The 16823-nt window shown below is 41.0% G+C and overlaps 1 protein-coding gene across 4 annotated transcripts in view; it reads right to left on the reverse strand.

The window, feature by feature from the left end:
• rbms2b (RNA binding motif, single stranded interacting protein 2b) overlaps positions 1-16065 on the reverse strand; it is a 26207-nt gene extending 10142 nt beyond the window's left edge. Inside the window, exons 1-4 of one of the 4 annotated variants that reach the window (XM_051949643.1) lie at positions 15858-16065; positions 8053-8249; positions 4483-4541; positions 2442-2533 (exon numbers count right to left, since the gene is read on the reverse strand). In XM_051949643.1, coding sequence (XP_051805603.1) covers positions 2442-2533; positions 4483-4541; positions 8053-8249; positions 15858-15929 — 420 coding nt within the window. In that variant the 5' untranslated portion in view covers positions 15930-16065. Of the gene's footprint in view, positions 1-2441; positions 2534-4482; positions 4542-8052; positions 8253-15857 lie in introns of all 4 variants that reach the window. The other 3 variants (XM_051949644.1, XM_051949642.1, XM_022203221.2) reach the window with 3 other exon arrangements.
• Positions 16066-16823: the final 758 nt, after the last annotated feature.

The raw sequence follows: 16823 nt of genomic DNA on the forward strand, positions 1-16823 counted from the left end.
CTGAAGCATTGTGCTATCATCCCCCCCACCAGGCAAATAATATCATCCCGCTTCCTAGATCACAGTAATAATATGTCGCTTGCATTCAAGCCGTTACATTCCTGCGGTAATCCTGACCTTGAATGCAGACACAGAGGCTGTCGGCTTTTATAAAACCAGAAAAATCATGCAGCTTTCCAAAATCTGAATGTGAAATGATTAGAAAATAGACTGAAAAAGATTAGTACAGTGAATTGGTTTTATTTTATGCTTTATAGCAATCTTCCCCCCCCCCCCCTTTTTTTTTGCACCCTGCTCAAACAAATTGAATTTGAACAACGGTATCCTGTAAGATAACCAATCTGCAGCCCCCTCTAACCACTATGCATATTCATTGTCTCGGAGTGCAGATGTGATTAAAAACCTGTAAGTGCAGTGTGAGTTAATTTCCATCCTATGAATAATGCATGTGTAATCGCTGTGACCTGTGATGAAGGTGATTTCTCCTTCACCTTCCTCCTCCCTCACACCAAACTAGCGAAGGAGTTCGAACCCGCGAGGGGAGAAGACCTACTGTGGATTTGGACTGCGGGTGAGTCAGAGAGAGGAATCTGACGCAAACGCGAGCCTCGTTGCAACCTCAGATTGAAGGGGGTGAACGAAATCGAGTTATTTCGCGAGCAAGAAGCCGTATGAATGTCAGTGATCCAGCTTAACGGGAGATCAGCTTTCCCAGGGTGTTGGTGGTGTGTGTGTCATAATCCGGTTGAGGCAAGGCTGAAGTGCATGTGTGTGTGCGTGCGTGTGCATGCGTGCTGGTTGTGCGTTGACGGGGCGGGTGGCTGGGCACGGTGCCCTGCTGACTGGGGAGCTGCTCAGACACTGAGTCAGATGCCACTGGGGAGAACAGACAGGTCCTTTGTGCGTGGAGCTCAGAGAGCAGACCCTGGGACATGCTCCCCAAACACCGCCACCGCTATGAACACACATGTACCTGTGTGCATCTGTGGACTCCTGTTTGTGCATTCTACGGCGCATTACAGGTTTTTTCCTCAGCGGCTTTGGTACATTTCTCGAATCATCCTCGACATTTGCAAAACAGCAAGTGCATTTCTCAAAACAATTTGTACAAGTAGCAAAACATCATGCAAAAGCCAGCACCTTGCTCCAAATCCTTAGTTTATCTCTCAGAAGTAAATGTCTGTGTCAATGAACATGTCAGTGCCATCAGAATGACAATTCCTTGTGTCACTGTGTGTGGATAGGAAAGTCAAATTGCTTAGTCATGTTGTCATTATAACAGTGTTCTCTGGAGGGATGTTCTGATGGAAACTATGGTTAATATTTTGATGACAATTACTGTAAATTGTAAGTTACACCTTAGTGTATGTGTGAGATCGATTGGAAGAGACTGGACAAGATTCACATTTACGCTTTTACTGTTTGTGTTGTAATTTGTTGGCAGACCACGTCATTGTGATACAGAAAGGAAAAGAGCGCTCCACAAAGAAAAAACAAAAAAACTAAAGTAGAAATGTGAACATAGGACAACATCCTTAGGGAAAACTGTACATGTAGATCTGTAGGAATTACAGTGCAGTCTTCCTACACCTCCTGATGTTCCTGTCTGTTGAGCCACAAATTCTCGTCCACATCATAAATGTCTTCTCTTGTGTCTTTGAGTGATTTCATAAAACCCAAACCCTTCACACATTTCTCTTTGAGAAAGCAAAGACTCACCTGGGAGTAATTTACCAATTCAGGACAGATTTTGAAAAAAAATCTAATGGAAATGTATAGAAATATCCTTGACACATTATGACAACTTGCTCAACCATTTTGCATGTAAAGACTAATGCGATGAACTCATGCCTGATACATTTTGATCAACATGAGATAAGCGGTTGATAATTGAAGAAACAGCAGAGAATTGTACAGAATCATTTGCATGGATGAATCAAAGCATTTTCAGCTTGTTCAAAGGAATTAGAAACTTCTTCTTTGATGGGCATGAGTGACAAAATGATGTGAGGATTGAACAAGTAATTTTGAGAATTTCAATTCTGATCTGAGCAATGTACCAAAGCGACTGAGAAAAACTGTAATACCCGTAAAGACACTGATTTACACTCATACAGTGTGCCGCACAGCAAGCACACACGCATGAACAGACCAGCAAACTGAGTGCTTAATTGACTTGCATTCATAAAGCCAGGCTCATATGACAACAGACTGAGAAAACATGGGGATAAGGTGAGATAGAGGAAGAGCTGGAGACAGTGAGGGAGTAGCAGATACAGCCTCTCTGCTGCAAGGTTAATGACTCACCATTTAATTTGACAAGAATTAATGAAGTCATTATTCAACTTTTTGCTGCAACACTGTTGAAATCTACGCTAAATTAAGCCTAGAGCAACGCTGTAACAAATAAACCAGCAAAATATCTCAAGTTTGGTTCTTACCTTGGCCATCTGAGCCTGAACTCCACCAGCCTTCAGCGCTGTCACTGCCTTCTGAGCCGAGGATGGACTATCAAAGTCAACAAACCCATAGCCTGCAGGGAGCAAAACACACACTGAGACATACACGCTATGACAACGAGACGCACGCATACTGCAGGCGCAAAATTTGAACTCATGAAGCATGAATCTGCCAAAACAGACTTCTGGGCTTGGGCTGTGGTTCCCCAAGGAGGATAGAGGAGAAGTCAAACAACACTGTTTATATCATGTCAAACAACACGCACCTGTGCTTGAATAGGTGCAGTGTGAAGCTTAACACGCTGTACGCATTTGGCAACTGAAAGCAAATACCTTACAAGTGTAATCAAGCTTCAGCAGAGATGAGAAACTAGTGCCAAACTTGAAATGTTGTTTCTGTTCCATCACTTTGCTGCTGATACGCAGTGAAAACATCAAGTGACAAGATAAGACTGTAGTGAATGCTTTATCTACTGAGCACCGGCTCTCTGAACTGAACTGGCACAATACAACAGAATATAATCCATGATTTTCCCCATTTATATCTGTCAATCAGGTAGTAAAAATTCAAAAGTTTTGTCATTTAAAAATAGCAATAATTTCACATTTTCAAATTTATTCATTCATGATTGTGGCTGCATTTTTTTTGGACAATAAACGAAATATAAAATCCAATCATAAAAGCGCCATGGCATCTGATAAGAATACACTACACATGCTTTCTCAAAGGAAATCCAAGGAAAACTTTGGATTTGATGGGTTTCTCTGTATACTTTTGTAAGGTTTTCACCATGTTATGTGAAAAGCCTTGAGATAGTATTGTGCTATGAACATTTGTTATCTAAATTAAATTGGACTGATGTATATATACAGGCCCTTTTGATTCGGTATGGAGGTGTACCGCGGTACGAAATTTTTTAAGACTATTAAAAATGACCAATGTACAGAATTGTTTTAATTGTGAGACTTCATAGTGCCCACAGTTGCGGTGGACTTTCTCTGGCTCATACAGTCGCGGAGTATTGCGGAACAAAAAACAAGTAAGAGTTTCCAGGGAACCACAGGATGTGACGGACCGTTATTCTCCTGCCGGCGCTTCGTGGCTAATGCTCTTCGTATCTATGCTAGCAAGAACGAGAAGTAGCTAGAGCTGGAAGACGCTCCGACGTCATTAAAATCACCTGTTTGGGATCACTTCGGTTTCTCAGTGAAGTACGAAAAAGTAGAAAAACAAGTGGACAAGACGACAGCCGTATGCTGACACTGTGAAGCGGTCCTCAACAATATCCAGCAACACGTCAAACTTAGACACACATTTCAAAAAGCACCATCCAAGCGTAACTATTCCCGCATTTCATAGCAGCAGGTCTACGGCCATACTCTGTTGTTGAGAACCGAGGTTTTAAACTTATGATGAAGGTAAGCTTACGTTAACTTTACATTATTGCTGTGCTCTTTGCTATAGATAAATGACTATACTGTGTATTTTTTAACATATATACAATACATACATACACATATATATTTTTATAATCCAAAAAATTAAACTGATGTATTTTTGCAGTAGTGGGTCTTACAGGGCTAGATTGTATTTCTGATTCATTTAATGTTGTCTTCATTGAAAAAACTGCTCTTCTTTCAAAAATAAGGACATTTCTAAGGTACCCCAAACTTTTGAACTGCACTGTACGTAGATGGACAGTTAAAATAGTGTTTACGCGAGTATGTTTCCTATTACTTATGATGCTCTGGTATGTTCTTTAATGTCACATCTCCCAGGCTGCAGAACCTCCTTATTCCTATACAAGCCTTACTATCTTCCAGTGACCCTGGACATTTTAGTGTTACCAACCCAAACCTGAGTACTGCCTGTGTATAACGTTGGCTGTCATACAACAAGCATTTTCCGATTCAAGATCTTTTAAAAATTCAACATAAACACAACACCTTGTCACTTTTACATATATAAACTAATCTTTCAGTCCCAGCCTGCTCAACACTTACTTATGCCTTCATGCCTTACCTTTGCATTTGTTGGTCGTCTTGTCCAGGATGGCCTTGGTGGACACAATTTTCCCATACCTGCAAAAATAAAAGGTGGGGTTTACACTCAAGGACTGCCCTTGCACCGTAAATAATTATTTGTTTACATTCAGTATTAGATGGTGAGGCAGTGCACTTCATTTCTAAACTTAATACATATGTGGTGCGTGACGACTGAATTATAATTCACCTGACACTAAATACAATTATACCATTTGATAATAAATTACATGTACAGCGAGATCGTTAAAAGGGGGGTGGGGGGAGGATATATGAAATGAAATTAGAGTTATGTCCTTTGTTTTTCTGCATGCTAGAGAGAACTATAGATTTCCCATATCTTTTTCATTCCAGTGCTCACACAGAATGTCAATAGGGATCATACCTCAAGGGGAAACATGATGTGACAATTTGGCAAAAACATACGTCTCTGCTGCATTTTCAGTTTGCTTCACAATGGAGCTATCAGTATGAAAAGTCCTGCATGATCTACCCAGCTGCAGAGACTGCAGATGCATGGGATAATGCATGACTTGGGCAAATGCTTCTGTGCAGCAGTATCTATCAGTTCCCATCTCTCCAGGCATGTGCATGCAGTGTAATCTGATATGCCTCTCCTTGGCTGTCCTGTCCAATGCTGGCTCGCAGCCACACTCATTCTACTAACCAGCTTCTCTCTAGGCAGCCTTCTGCCCTCCACTGGGTCTTAGTGCCCTCTGCAGTGAGCTCCAGTCTACATCCAGCGACACTGCATCACTGCCTCATTTTATCTGGGCTGGAGAAGTCACTTTCAAAATGCAGTCTGCTAATAGGGGCTGAGGAATGAGCTGCTAATTGTCATCTGTTCCCAGATTTGAGATGAAAAGGTTTCACTTTCACTTTTGATAAAGTCAGTAAATTATTTCTGTTTCTTTAAAAAAAAACAGCTTAAGGTTATCTGTGAGAATAGTGCACAATTAATTTTACTAAAATATTCAAGAATTATTTTGATTTGGACACTACAACAGTACATTCTATTACTGTATACAGTGGTACATTATCAATTCAGGAAATATACATGTAAATGCTAAAGTTTTGACTACACACTAATCTATCTCTCGACCGATTGATACTAAACTACAACTACTGACTTCATTTCACATTATGGAGTGCACTCCATCTTGCTTTTTAATTACGTCAGTCTCCTGAGAGATTTAAGAACCAATTTTAAACATATTTTTAATCAATGGCTTGACTTTTCCTTCAGATAAAGGCTGTAAATTATTTCTGTTTCTTTAAAAAAAGCAGCTTAAGGTTAGCTGTGACACTATTACACAATTAATTTCACTGAAATATCCAGTCATTCTTTTGATTTGGACACTGCAACAGTACACTGAACTACTACATACAATACAGTACATATTTCCTGAATGCAGTATATACAGGAAACATACATATAAATACTGAAGGATTGACTACATGCTTATCTCAATACAGAGTGATGCAAGGAACCTAAATAATTGATACTAAAACACTATTATCTACTTAAGTTCAGATAATGGACTGTACTCCTTCTTGCTGTTTAATTATGTCAGTCTACTGAAGGCTACAAGAACCAATTTAAAACATATTTTTTAATCAAAGCCTGCCTACAGCATTTAATATCTTGTTCAGCTTCAGTCTTTAGTTTGTCTCTATATCCCACTTAAAAGCATTTTAGGTTGTGTTAATTCTATTTTACAACCCTAATCCTAACCCGTGGCTAAAACTAACAGACACATTCATTTATGCCATCCAAATTTTCTGCAACCCCCACCCAGTGTTGGTTAACTGCATGTCTTTTGTATAATGCATATGACATCCTATATAACATTACTATTTCATGGTGTGTTTCTGATTCTAAGCCATAAGATGCTACCAACTGGTCTCAGTGTATATTCCAGCATTGTCTTCCTACATTTGCATGCACTACCGCTGCAGACAGACAGCAAATTACCGGCAGCCTAGCACTTCACATGACGACTGGTATTAAAGTTGTGCTCTATGCTTGCTGCACACTCGCAGCGGAGTCACTGAATTGTGCTCAGAGGTCTCGGTCTTCATGATGCAGAGTGAAAAGAGGGGCTAGAGACTCAGCCATGTGTGAGGAAGTCCAGCCCAACGTCCATCCATGGCCAGCCACCAGAGACACACCAGGGCAAGAACCGGAGCGGCAGCAAGGCACCCAGAGAGACAACTGCAGGGGCCGGAGATGGAGAACAACCCCCATGCCCTCCTCTCATCCCTCACTCAGTACATCTCAGAGCTTGCATACAGCAACTCTTAGCGTGCGGGAGGAGAGCCATGTCCTGACAGTACACGCAGTTTTTACTGTCTAAACTTGAGTTTGAAGTCACGGCTGTCCTCCTGTGGCTTTGCATCTCCATCTGCAAGCTTATTTCCTATTTGCTATTATTGGACACGATATCCCCTTTCAGTCCGGTTCAAGTGAAAATCACATCGGGCTTAATGTGCCGCTGCTAAAAGGCAAATTTCATGGAGGGATTTTATCAGCTCTGTAAAAGCAGAAATATGAGAACTACCCCCACAGAACACCACCTGACACACAAACCCTGAACTCCATTCACTCCTCCCCCCTCCGATTCCCTCCATCCTCCCCCCCTACTCCCCCATGCCATTGCCCTTGTTTGTCTTTCCCTTTCCCCTGGGCTCGCCGTTTCCTGTAGGGTTGGGCAGCCTCATGTGAGCCATATCTTCCAGACAGCTGTAAAATAGCAGGCCTCACCCTCCCTCCCTCTCTCTCCCTCCCTTATTCAATCTCTCGAGCCCCATTTTTCCCTCCTTTTCTCTCCCTCCTCTCCCCGGCTCTTCTGGTTCCCATCGCCAGGCTCCAGAATTCAATAAAGTAAAAGAAGATCATTCATCTCAGCCCTACATGTTTTGATGTCTTCCACTGAGAAGGCCTAACAAACATATCAGACGGATTGGATGATGCTGGCGTTTGATGTCTGGCTACATGCTACCCACAACCCAGTTTTCAAAGGCGCACACTCGCGCTGATGAGCATCACTGTGCGGTGTTTATACGTGACTTTAAATTTCGATGGAGCCTCACTGTCGTCACACCGGATTATGTAAAAAGACAGAGGAACAATAATTCATACAGGTTGAATGTTTAAGCAAGAAAGATGAGGAATTGGCGTGAGAGAGGAAGACTAAACATTCTGTGCTTAGCCGTGCCAAACTGAAAGCTGTTCGTTTGCAGCCCCAGTGATTGCTGTTTTTTCCATAAAGTCATTACAGGATGAGTCTCAAAAACTCGCAAATGAAAATCTGGCCATCTTTTACGCTACAGGAATACCTTAAAAGATGTGCTTAATCACATGTGTGCAAGAAATCCCTCAACTGTATTCACCCATGTAACCAGAATTTCAGCCAGCAGGTCATCAACCATCACCCTGTTCTATCGTAATCTTCTTTGCCTCCTCTAACTGGACTCCTGCTGGCAGCGGATTGAGATTTATTGGGTGCGCGAGCAGACGTTGACGCAATTGGTTTTTTGGGTGACTTACGGCTGACAGAGTTTGACCAGATCCTGGTCTGTGGTTCCTGGATGGAGGCCACGGATGTAAAGGTTGGTTTTGCTCAGCTGCTCTCCCCCACTGCTGCTGCTGCTGCTGCCATTGCTGATGGTGGTGGTGGTGTTGCTGTTGTTGTTGCTGTTGGGGCTTGGTGGAGCCATCTGATGGTTGGAAGGGGACACATATGTCTGCTGCGGAACAAACGCACAGGCACGGTCAGATATGAAACGGTGTAGTCTTACCCAAGGCAAATACTCTTGAAGGCACATGAAATTGGATATGTACGCTGATGTGGGAGCAAACTGGATATGACACAGCAATCCAATCAGAGAGTTAGAGCCAGGACACCAGCAGCCAGGTAATGCTTAATCTGACTTGAAAGGTCAGGTGGGATGAGGTGAGATTGATGATATAACAAAAAACAGATATGAAGTATATCATTTTTCTTGTGTAAAAGATAAATAAGTGATACAATGCAGATATGAATACAATGCAATTCCTACTATACATCCAAAGAGAAATATCAGAAAGAACAATATGTGAGAGTATAGCGCGCACAGTGAGCAGAATGTACAAAAACATGCACATATTCATTAAATGTCATCCTACAGAAAATATTTTTGCATATGATTGCGTTATGTAGATACTGCACTACTGGCCCTCAATGTGTCCTTCAGCAGTGCACAGAATCCTACAAATCACAGACTACAAGGTTGCACAGATGCTTTAAACATTTATAGTCAAATGTATTAACAGCATCAGTCTCTACAAGCAACAAGAAGCAATTTAAGTCTCCAATGTACAGTGCGCTGCTTGGTCAGAAGATCAATGAATAGTGGTTTTATGAGTCAATGTTCACTATCAGTCTGCACAAAAAGGGTTGGCAGCATTTTGGAAAATAAAATAAAATCCAGAGAGAGAGTGAATTGAAATAGCTTACACTGAGGATAAATGCCTTGATAGACTCTTTAACTGAGGCAACATTAATACAGGTCTTGATTCATAGGGGAATATATATGTATATATATATTTCCTTGTTTGCAAGAAATTTAAAATGGCTTCGTGGCAATACTGACCATACCCTATCTAGTATAATGTTGTCGTCTGTAAACATATTATACATCCATTTGTGAAGGCTGATACTCGTCGTGGCTTTAAATCCATGTCTGTACTGTATATCTGATGCACACAGTATACTGTAACTGTTGCTTTGACTATAAATATTGAAACGTACTCTACCCCATTATATATTTAAATGTGACGTTCTAACAGACGGACCTTTGAACAGAATAGCACTTCAGAGAATTGCCAACACATACAATTAAAGCATACACAGGTACCATGCGTTGCCTATATTGTGAAGTAAGTGATTGAAGAAATGCAAAAACCTATTGTGAAATAATAAACCTGGATGGAATAAATGTGGCTGTGTTCCACATTACTGCACAGGAGGATTGTATATTGTGGGCTGAAGATGGAGCGATTTCATAATTCTAGTTCCTGGTGAGGTCTGTGGCTTATCCAAAGTAAACACAACATTATTTCTGCAAAAGACAGTTTCAAGTTGGCCTTTGAATAATTGAATTTTTCAGTGTCTTGAGCAGGACAAAGAAAATTCCATTCAGCTCTATTGTCTTGGGGGAAATCTCCAAACCTTAATTAGCTGCATGGCTGGATGCCACTTTCTATAGACGTTAATGAAGTGAACTGCTAAGAGAACATATACTTAATATAAGTATTAATGACACACATCTTTGCCATAATTTTCCTGAACGTTTGACCTTGGTCCTGCTTCCCTCTCAGTGCTGGAGGAGGAGGAGGAACTGTTTGATTTGTTGGGTTCAGCAGGTCAGGTCACTGGGAACAATGGAACTACTTTTAGTGGAGAGCAATTCCACAAAATTAGGTCTTAATCTGTCACCAAGTAACACCAGAGCACCTAATGTAGTATAATGTTAATGAGGAAAGTAAATGCATTATTAACTGGCTACTTCTGAATACATTTACCAACTTACATTGCCAAGCACAGCCACATCAGACAGGTTATAATGGTAAAAAAAACAAATGTCTGTTACAGTGAATTCAACAGCAGAGATGCAAATACTACAGGGCTAAGAACAGTCTTCATCTGTCCAGGTTGTGATCTGACAATTGATGTATGGTTTCTTTTTTTTAGATGATCTTTCCGACACTCGTATCATACTCCTAAAAAGACTCATCGTGAGTCTGCAGATCAATCCGCTCACCTCTAATGCTTTGCTGGACACCACAAGGTCACCACTGGGCCATTAGCTTATTAACATAGAGGGATAAAGACAGCTGGAATCAAGCTAATTACGACCCGTCTATTTCTGTTTGATGTGGACCAACTAACACTTTACAAATGGTAGAAGATTTAAGAGCACGCTTTAAACTGGGGTTAGAAAGGTCATAAATCTGACTTGAAAGTTTAACCACCCCCTGTGGTTAAAATCACGTCAACATATGAAGATGGGCATTTTTTATATGCTGGAAGACATGAAATGAAAGGAACAGGCTGTCAGCACCATGGTTGAGCACTTCCACTTTGACACTGCAGTTTACTGATGAGTCTGAAAAATACAGATTCAGACTTCTAGGGTTTCACATGCAACAAACCAGCAGAATCAGTCCTGTCAGGGTGCACGGTGGGACTTTCCATATCATTACTCTTATTCAGACTTGGCTTCCAGCTCAAACATGTTCATCTGAACTACTTAACAAAAACAATTTGAAACTGTGTAGAACAGAGTAGTTGTACAGCTGTAAACAGCAGAGGGGTGGGTGGAGACAGTGGCGGAGACTCAAGATCTTCAGGAGGCAGTGGTGTAGAATTATGCAGATTTTAAATCATAAATATGAGATTTTAGGGATTTAATAAATGATCAGAATTGTGAGATTCAAAGCTGGGCTCAAAAACACTCAACACCTGGATAGGAACAAAAAAAATAAATAAATGAACCAGTCATTTGCACTCCAACAAACCACAACCAGTGAACTCCAACTACATGCATTTTAAGTGTTTATTATTGTTTTGAGATAGATTTATATTATCATCACCAATGTGTTCCTACACTATGGAAGATAAGTGTAAAATCAACAGGTAATTGTTTTGCTAGTTGGACATCCTCTTGTCATGCAAGGTAGTGGTTAGTTTTTCCACAAAGTATTGTTGCATTAAATGTAAATATTACATGCTATTCACAAGTGGCAACCACTGTGGCTGAGAAGTGCAGTTACCACGGTGCCAAAAACTGCAGTTCCTCAAAGGGACACTTGTCGAGTCAGTCCCCAAAGACCCCTCTGTTAAAATGTCCAACTTTACAGTAGAATTAAACCAGTTTACAGCCTGATACAAAAACATTTCTGGTCTCTATGGAAAATTTCATCATTCATGACAACTGTACAGAAATTGAATTCCTGCATATCTTACTTGTTTAAATTGTGTTAATACTCAAATCTTTGCATAATTAGGAGTGTAGCTACTTTGAATGGCAGGTGAGTATCAAGACAGTACAGTGAAGTGGCCCAAAGAGGTTGCAGATCTTCACTTGCGCTTCACTCATTCTTGAACTACAGGGAAGTGAAGGCAGTCAGGTACTGCAAAAATCGCAACAGTTGGAAATACAATGCAGAGCTTCAAACCACTGTCCAGGAAACCTATATATGATGTCTTTAGATACAGGTTAATCACCGTTTCATATCTCAGTTTGATTAAGGATACTGTCACCATTTAAAACAGTGCTGAACATAAAGCTAATTTTACAGCTTTGGAATCCATAAAATCTATAGACTTTCGACAAGTGAGTTTTTACATGTGAAGTCTTACTTAGTGTAGGGTTATGGTTGGTGTATTTATAATAACAAGAAAGGCTGTGCATTTGTGTGTTCCCTCTGCACAAACAAGATGAATTTCCAACCTTTATCTATAGCTAAGCTTGAGAGAATCTAAACAGTGCACTATATAAATAAAATTGAATTGAATTGAATTGAATAGCTGAAGTAAATTGACATTATTATTGGTGCGTGCAAAGCACGAGTGACAGTGATCATATGTGAAATATAAAAACAAGTCGTCCCTAGTAGAAATCCATTTTCCCTTCTCACTAAAAGTGTATTCTGAATCAATGTCTTCCATTACTGATACATTGTATAATGTGTAACACAGCGACATCCTCCCTGCTACTGCCATGAATAGCAACACCAGTGACTCTTTCACAAGCTTTTCTGCATCCTCACCAACCAGCTGCCTTATGTTCCCCAAACTGACGTGAAATCAGCCCTCACAACTTGAAGGCTGTCTTTTCAGTCAAGCCGAGAAGATCACAGTGACTCACAGAGCCCATTCATCACAGTCAGCTTCTCTAATCTCCCTCTCTTCTTTAGCATCAATAGTACGCTGTTTGTTTTTCCACAATCACAGCCTCTTCCTGCACTTTCCCTTGACTCCACTGTAGGCGGCCTGTGCTGACTATCAGGAGGGATGCACCTGCAGCGGCTCGGGGAGATAGGATCTGACGGGAGACCGAGCCTGGGCCCGAGCTGGTTAGTGAGGCCTGTCTAATTGGGATCTGAGCTTGTTAGCGGAAAGTGCTAATCCCTCTCATGTGCTCTCCAGTCAGAAGGTAGTGTCTCATTAAGACCGCTCTGCTGGGCTCCTTCTGAGAAAAGGATGGCAGTGTGGAAGCTCCACGCTCCCCATCTGCCTTCACCGCCAGCTCCAGGTGTTTTGCCACCCATGTAAGGTAATGTCCAATGCAATGGTGCAAAAAGAAAATGTGCATGCAGGAGAACTCAAATGCAGTTAAATAGAGAATGTCAAAAAATGTGAGAAAAGTCTTAACCCTCATGTTGTCATCAAAGTTTGAAAATGTGGAAAAAAAAAAAATCTTCACAGTGAAACATCTGATGTCCACATTTTCAACATTTTTGGGAAATCTTTGAACATTTTTTGGTGGAAAAAAAGGAAATGTTAAAAATGTTTCGTAAGAACATTCACCAAAAAAATCAACGAAAATCCAGTGAAACAGATTTATTTGTGAATGTTCTTAAAGTAAATATTAGAAGTTTTATTGATATATATGTAATCACTTTGGATATTTTTAGGATTTTTTTTGAAGATTTTTGCTCATTTTTAAAAAAAAATGTTTACAAGAATATTCTTTCCAATTTGGGGGATTTTTTTTAATATAAAACTTTTAAGGGAAACTTTTAAGGAATAATTAGAATTTTCTTCCTGAAGGTTTTGCAAATTTCCGGAAATTTTCAGAATTTTTTTCGCTGAGTTTTTGGAATTTTTTCTGACAAGTAAACAATATTTTTGGTGCCTGTAAATGAGGACAACAGGAGGGTTAAATGTACATGGCTGGGAATCATGAATTGCATGTTCTCTGAATTAATTTGTGCTCAAAATCTGACCTCTTGGCAAGATTTCCTTCCTACTTGTTACACTTCAGCCCACAGTGCTTTCCTCACATCACGATCTGTTTACAGCTACATCCACAACAGTGTCATCTCTGAGCATTCTTTACATTCCTCTATAACGCACAAATGTTTGTGTTTCTCTTCTTGACGTGGACGAGGGGATGTGGGGGGCCATGTGTCGGGTTCAGGATTAGCGTTCAGTAAATTGAACCACATTCCAGTTCTGTGGGAATCGACTCTGCAAAATGCAGGAAATGCACGTCACACAATAATTTACAACTGACGCACAAACTTTATTTTTACGTTAATAACTAACTCATCCAATATGAGCAACGGATGCTGTTGTTCCGGCTGGAAATGTACGCAGCCCTCACATATCCATTACTATCAGCTATAGCAGTAGAGAGATAAATCAGCTCCTTGTGTTCCTGCTGTAGTTATGCAAGAAGGATAACTACATGGAGTGGTCTACAGCATGGTGCAGAGAGCGAAAGTGTGCTCCGGGCTGCAGCTAAAGACCGATGAGGTGATTACAGTTGGAGGGAGCATGGGTGATGCCTGCAGGGAGTGCAGGTGACTCAAGGACTTTTTCAGCCGAGAGAGAACAATGAGTGCTGCATGAGGAAGGATGTATGGCTGAAACTCTGCAGGAGTTGCAGATAGAAGAGCCAGATTGATGCTTGAATGCTACATCGCTCTGGCAACACATAATTTCAGCATGTTAGGACAGACTTGCAGAATATGATATCACAGTATTACACATATGCTTCCAATCACCATAAAGTAGCATTTCATTGGTACACAAGTAAACTCAAAGTCATAAACAAAGCAGTTAATCTTCATGCCATGCAACAGTTGTGTGTTTTTTTAAATGTATCGTAGAGAGAGTCCTACCTGCTTGCTTAAAGAAACCTTGAAAGGTGCAGTGGAAAAGATCATAGTATTACAGGTACAATCTCTTTATATTGAATTTCTGCAGCTGTGGGCAAAAAGAAGGCAAGAAAAACCGCAGAAGGTGGGAAGAACCGAATAAGAAAAACGTCCCGTGACTCAAAGGTGAGATCTCCTCGCTGTTCTGCCTCCTGAGTCAATCCAGCTTCATCTCAATGCCTAAAAAGTCTGCTCTCGACAGAAATCAAGGTATGTGAAACACACAAGGGGAATGAAAAAAGAGGGAGTTAATCTAAAGCAGAGGAAAAGCAGAAAAGGGGCGGGGGGGGGTGTCTCTTAATCCCTTTTCTTTTCTCCGCCCTTTTGCCTCGTAGTAAATGACACAGACCAGAGGTTACCTCTTGACGCTTGAATTTACAGGTCTCCCCTCTGTGTGACTTAGGCGTGTCGACAATGTGAAATGTGTGGTTTTTTTTTTAAATGTGCATGTCTTCTTTCAAGAAAAAAACTTTGCAGAGCCCCCTCTTGAAGTGAGCACATTGTCTGAATCCAGGATTCCAGGAATTCCAGGTCATTAATCTGAGCAATCTGAATTCCTTGCAGTCGTGAGGCAGGGGGTCGGGAATGACGCAGGGAAGGAGGGATGTTTGAGCCAGATGTCAACATTATTATGCATTTTAGACCCCAGTCAAACCCACTGATTGACAAATTCTGGGGTTGAAAAGTAAAAAGTGCCTTTTATTTATACCTGAACATTATGTGCCAGGAGGTGAACCTACACAGCCTGCACTGAAGAAAAGTGGTTGAAAACGGATAACGATGTCACTCCATGAATTATTAATTCCTGTAATCAATATGGGACCTTGTAGAGCTCCATAGGAAGTGCAGCTTTGTGTCAGCTGCATGTATGAGCTCTGTAACTTTCCTCTTCCATACAGTGCTATGCAAACCCTCTCTGTAATCATTAGTAAGCCTGGAGGGGTGGGGCATATCTGTACGCGTAAAAGAGGAGAAAAAAAACTTTGCTAACTTGTAGTTGATTCATTGAAAACCAAATTCTCCAAACCCCCACTGATTCCTTTTAAAAGTTGATCATTTGGCGCTTTTGCTGGCTTATTTGGAGCATTACGCGCTTCTCCGGTGAAATATGTGAGCTGCTCTGACTCGGTGGAGGAAGAGAGAGAGAGCAGCGACCGTGTCGGAACAAACGAAAGCAAACTGTAATCGACTGGCAACAATGTAACGGGCCTAGATTTAGTTGAGAGCCCAGAAAAAAGCCCACAAACTCGAATTAAAAACGTTGCTGGCCGTTAAAAGCGTCGCCTGTGATCCACTTTCAAGGACACTGCAGCTTAAAACGGGCTCCGAACCGGGCAGCTCGAAAAGCGACACGGCGGGGATATAAAGGAAGAGTCGATTTTTAAAAAGAGAAAAGACAAGGTGGAAAGTGTGTGTGTGTCTACCTTCTTGCTGTGTTTGCCGGTGTAGCCGTTGTACGGGCTGATTCCTGTCCTTGGCGGCACGGAGAGCAGCATTTTTTCTTCCGGAGGAGCGGAGAGCCGAGCAGCCAGCTGACGTCAGCCTCGGAGACTGAGCGGGGAGCAGCGGTGGAGGCTGGAAGTCTCTCTGTGCGCCGCCTGGACGATCACTGCTCACATCTCACCGCATCTCTCTCACCGTGACATGTCCACAGCCACGCAACACATTCCCAATTTACCTCTGGAGTTGGAACAGCTGACATATGGGGTAGAGGTGCCAGTCATCCAGATGCATCCAGATGTAGCCGGCTGACTTTAGTGGCATTTAAAATACAGATTTCAATCTTTGTAGCATAACTGTCAAACTAAATGAGCATCAATGGTCCTGAGTGATTCACTGTGACCTGATGTAACTTTTACTGTACTGAAAATACACTGTGGAGAAGTTTAGTTGTTTTTTCCATCCTGAAATCCTCCATGAAGCAGTAGCAGACCTTCCTGTTGTCTTCATTTACGGGCACCAAAAAATATTGTTTTTGTCTGAAAAAAATCAAAAAATTCAGCAAAAAAAATCCCCAAATTTAAAAAAAAAAAAGCAAAACATTCAGGAAGAAATTTCCAATAATTCCTCAAAAGTTTCCCTTAAAAGTTTAATTTTAAAGCAATCCCCTAAATTTGGTAAGAAAAATCTTGTAAATATTTTCAAAAAATTAGTAAAAATACCTAAAATGAGTAAAACTTCTAATATTTTGTATTCACAAAAAATCAACCAAAATCCAATGAATTTGGCTGGATTTTGGTTGAAAATGTGGAAGTTTTCATTGTGAAAATATCTTTTGTCTCCACATTTTCAAACTTTAAAACGGGTCAGTTTGACCCATAGGACGACATGAGGGTTAAAAGTTTCCCTTAAAAGTTTTATTTAAAAAACATCCCCCAAATCTGACAAGA

The sequence above is a fragment of the Acanthochromis polyacanthus genome, chromosome 6 (assembly GCF_021347895.1).
Source record: "Acanthochromis polyacanthus isolate Apoly-LR-REF ecotype Palm Island chromosome 6, KAUST_Apoly_ChrSc, whole genome shotgun sequence".
Lineage (NCBI taxonomy): Eukaryota > Metazoa > Chordata > Actinopteri > Pomacentridae > Acanthochromis > Acanthochromis polyacanthus.